This window comes from Sphaeroforma arctica, assembly GCF_001186125.1.
Source record: "Sphaeroforma arctica JP610 unplaced genomic scaffold supercont1.408, whole genome shotgun sequence".
Taxonomy (NCBI): domain Eukaryota; class Ichthyosporea; order Ichthyophonida; genus Sphaeroforma; species Sphaeroforma arctica.
Window position 1 is genome coordinate 42,598 of NW_014040150.1, and position 4,470 is coordinate 47,067.

At 43.7% G+C, this 4,470-nt stretch overlaps 1 protein-coding gene across 1 annotated transcript; it reads right to left on the reverse strand.

The window, feature by feature from the left end:
* Positions 1-83: 83 nt before the first annotated feature.
* SARC_05973 (hypothetical protein) lies at positions 84-509 on the reverse strand (the record flags this gene model as incomplete). Its single annotated transcript, XM_014300143.1, has 1 exon — positions 84-509. The coding sequence occupies one exon, from the start codon at positions 507-509 to the stop codon at positions 84-86; it is 426 nt and encodes a 141-aa protein (XP_014155618.1).
* Between the last annotated feature and the right edge of the window lie 3,961 nt (positions 510-4,470).

Sequence of the window (4,470 nt, forward strand, 5' to 3'; positions counted from 1 at the left end):
TATTTATATATTGATTGAAAATCCAAATTTCAAGTCAACGTTTTGGTGGGGTCTGTGAGTTTTTTTGAAAGTGGTATTCAGTTCTACACTGGTGGTATCTCTGAGATGTTTGTGGTATTGCTGGTCGCCACTTCCAGGTGCGTCTTCTTGTAATTCTTGCGCCCGTTCGACTGCCGCAGTCGACGATTGTATTCCATCAGTTCTGCCATGACATTTAGTGAGGAATCGCTTTGCTGCGATCGTGTAGTGGCAAAACATAGAGTCAATCGGTAACCCAACCCATGGGGTGCCGGCGACGGACCGCTCAAGTCAAGGCGTCGCCAAAACTCCTGAGGAAGAATGATCGACGGGTCGACTTTACCGCCCGCCAACTTAGCCATTAACGTGAACTTCCATGGTGAAAATTGAACTATGCGGTTACCGTTACGGAGACCCGTGTCCGGGCTGTGTGAAATGATGATGGGTATGACATCGGCAATCATAGAAAAGTAGAGCGCGCCATGCATCATTGTGAACGAATAGGGATAATATTATTTATTTCAAAAATAATAAATAGTACCACCATATTCACCGCTGTGTTAGTAATGTCCGTAAATGTAATAGCCGGGCCTCTACGTTAGACTCTATGTTATAAACGTACTCTTAAGCAGTACGTAAACTATAAACGTACTCTTAATAGTACGAGGAACTTAAGTTTCCTAAATAGTTTTTAACGGTTTAATTAATTAATACCTTTTCCATTTTACATATCAGATATTTGGCCAAGGCCATTAAAAGGCCCCAGTAAAACACCAAATATAAGATTTGGTATAGTTCTATTAATAGAACTATATTAACCTACCAGATCTATTTATATCTGAATACTTCGGTAGCGAGATGGCTCAACGGACCATACGTTTCTAAGGACTAATAACGTTGCTTTGTTTATCCTCCGGTCAGCCAACCGGATGTGCCAGTCTGATGAAGGCTAAGTCGGTAATTCTTGATAAGTGGCAAGTTATTGGTTGATGCAATAACTATGGACATCAGGAGTATTTTTTTTTCTATTCTTTTTTTCTTCTAAAGATAGGATTTTATGAGTCTCTCGGATTCGCCCCAACGAAACATACCATAGTATCTATTAGAGCAGCAACGAAACACTACTGAGAGGATTATATATAGGCAATGTCCCAGCCTCACAATCCCTCAGAGTATTGCTGTTTTCACGAGGCATACCTAAATTTACCAAAAGACTCATTCGTTTATTTACTTCGAATTTCACTAATTACTCTAAGGCGTTAGACCGAATCTTACACAAACGAGAGCAGAGATTCGTGTACAAGCGGCCAGGGGCAATTAGCATACGCATCCTCACAACCTCAAATACCGGTACCACCCGATGCGGTATAAACATCCAAAATGCGATCGTGTACGCTAGCAAAGAATTTCACATCAATCATGCTATTCAGATGGAATTTTGTGACCAGCTAGCTTGGGATATAAATTTACCTCCCTCACTGACCTCCGACAGATCGCAAAGTTTCTGAAAATAGAATATGCGCATTCTGCCATCTCCCTGTTAGTATCGCCATAGTTGCGCTGAGCAGCATTGGGCTAGCTACAGAAGAGTGAAGATGGATAGAGAAATCGCACCGGGCCGATTCTAATATCATAGTCTTGAGGTGAGTGACTGGCGAGCGTACCAAATTTCTAAATTGTGTCCACATTAGAAATATTCACCGGTAACACTGAAGGGTGAGTAGAAGGAGGTATGCCCCATAGAGGTGATCTTAACTGCGTGTATTGGTTGTCAATTCGTTGTTGTTTTACAAGTGTATCACTCTGTGTCCTATCAAGTGAAGTACTCCCAGCTAGTGGACCACTCTGCGTTCTTTGGTTAAGTGAACTACTCCCAGTAAGTATACCACTCTGCTGAATTGAGTTTTTAGGGGAACCCCTCCCAACAAGTGGACCACTCCATGGATTCAGATCGAGTGTACCACTCTGAGCTGTTGCATGACTCCTTGCGTCAATAATAACCATTGAGGCGTCCTTCAATGATTGGTATGGTATAAACCCTGCCAGAGTTGTTGACTTCCCAATTGGGGTTTACATCACCGGATCCTCCGGTTGTCTGGGTACAATGCATTCTCTTTGTCTGTTTAAACCTAACGAGGTGTTTGTGGATGTATTACTACTGGGGAATGGCCTAGCTTCGCCCTATACCTCTCGCATTGTCAAGTACATTTAGCCAAGTGACGGGATCTGAATGAGAATTGAAGCGTCGATATTTTCATTGCTAGCGTCAGGCGTTATGACTAATAGCTGGTGCGGAAGGGGATGGTATAACTGAATGCTTCGCATCGCATGACTAGCAGTAATAGGCGTGTTAATGCTTTTATCTGTAGTGTCTCTCACCTGGCCGCTATACGAGCCATGTTTGGGAAGTATCGTCCCCGCCACGAAAGCACCGCTAAAAGGGAAAAGAGCTCTGCCCTATTCTTAGGTGCCGGATGATTGAACAACGCTATCGCCCTCTTCTGAAGTATAGTAGACGCATTTCTGATATGTTCTCTATGTAGCGTAAAACTGCACAGGCACGTCCGCCAAAATGAATTGTTTGTTCTTTGGTGGCTGTAATTGGATGTCGTTAACTATGCAAATGCTCACGACCTGCAAGACCTGGTCCCAATGACGAAGCAAATATTTCCGTACAGATCTGACGCTAAGTTCTTTGTTGCAATAGGTGCATCATCCATATATGATTTTGCATCCGTGATCTCCGCGACGATGGTAGTTGTGCAATGTTGCATGTCTCGATGCCCTCCTGGAAGCATGTATGTAGAACAATGGAACACGCCGTCTGCAGTTACGTATGCTAGTAATACCCGCGACTCCTCGTTCAATTCCAGTTGATGGTAGGACCCCGTCATGTCGCATACTGTCACGATATTTGCACTGGTACAATGTTCGCTGAGTTCTGCTTCCAGCGGCAAGTGGAACACAATCCTGTTTCTTTGCTAATTCACGAGAACGTAGTTGGTCGTGGCTCTATAGTCGTCCTTCGTTTCAGTTTTACTTTTATCTTTGATCACCGTTTAAAACGTCACCCGGTTCAGCTTTCTTACGTTGGTGTAATTGTGCCACTTTAAGAAGTTCAATTTCCTTTAAGACCGGGTCACGTGTGAATAGACTCGTCCTGAGGGCTGAGCGTCTTTTATAAAGTGTAGTCTAAGCTTTACACCTTTAATCTTCTGTTAGAGTGCAATGTGGGGGACTATATGTAAAGCGCAAGTGTATCTAAAGTATGATGCGTTCGAACGAATTTATTTATGATCTCACCCTCAGTTATATACTGATGATGTTTGTATTAATGTTCAACCACTTGGGTTGTCCAGGGTAAAAACTCATATGATCAGTATGAGAAACCTTATGCAGAACACTTTAGCACTCGGATATATTCTCTAGAAATGAATATATCATATTTCTGTTACTACACTCAGTCTCGGACCTCGGCTCTCGGCTAGCCGGTGGCACGTGTCCTATAAATAGAATAATCTGAGAAGAGGTCTCAATGACTCTTACGTTCTCTCGGGCTGGCCCATCTATACTTATATTAATTTGAATACAAGTCCCGAATTACTTCGTGCTGACGACGTAAAACGTTATTAACGTATATAGAAATACGTCTACTTCTGTAGTCTCTCATCTTCTTTGTATGATTAGCGTCGAAAGCCACTGCATTGAATTCTAGCTTTATTTCGTTGATCTTCGGTGACTTGTGTAGCAGACCGGCCACTCGGTCCAGGTGTGCGAAGTCGTATTCTTTAGCGTCCGCATCCAGATCGGCTGCTCGGACCTCATCCATTGTTGTGACCTTGTAGTCCAGTGCTCTAAGCACCAAGAATATGACCGGTTGCAGTATTGGCAACCGCAGTGTGAATGTAGGAGGCAACGTATCCGCGCCCCACGTGGTACCAATTAGGTTGTCCTGCAAAGTATTGAATCCCAGTAGGATGTCACAATCTCGTGGAATCCACTCCGACACCAGAAATGTTATCTCGTGTGTCTCACACTTGGTAGCCACCCTTGTAGATATTAGCCCCTCCGATAATAAGTAATTTGCACTTGCTGGGTAAGGATGGTTTTGCCTGTCCCGCCGTACACGTGCAAGTAAATCGGATTGGTATCTCGAAGCCCAGAATTAAGCTGTTTTATAATCACTTGAATTATCATTGAAGGCTGTGCGCCTGTATCATTGTATTTGCGTATTGGTGCTTCTTCGCAAAGTGCCGTTGTGACTAGACCCCTTCATTCCGCTTGTCATTGCAGTAGAGTGTGGTATTGCCGCATTAGCTTCCGTGTGTGAGTGCGATAGACACTTGTTGTGATAGTGGCCAGTCTTGGAACATGTGTCACACCAGGCACTGATGACTCTTGCGTCGCAGTGTACACTTGGAGCATTGAAGTAGACATTCGATAGAAGGCGCG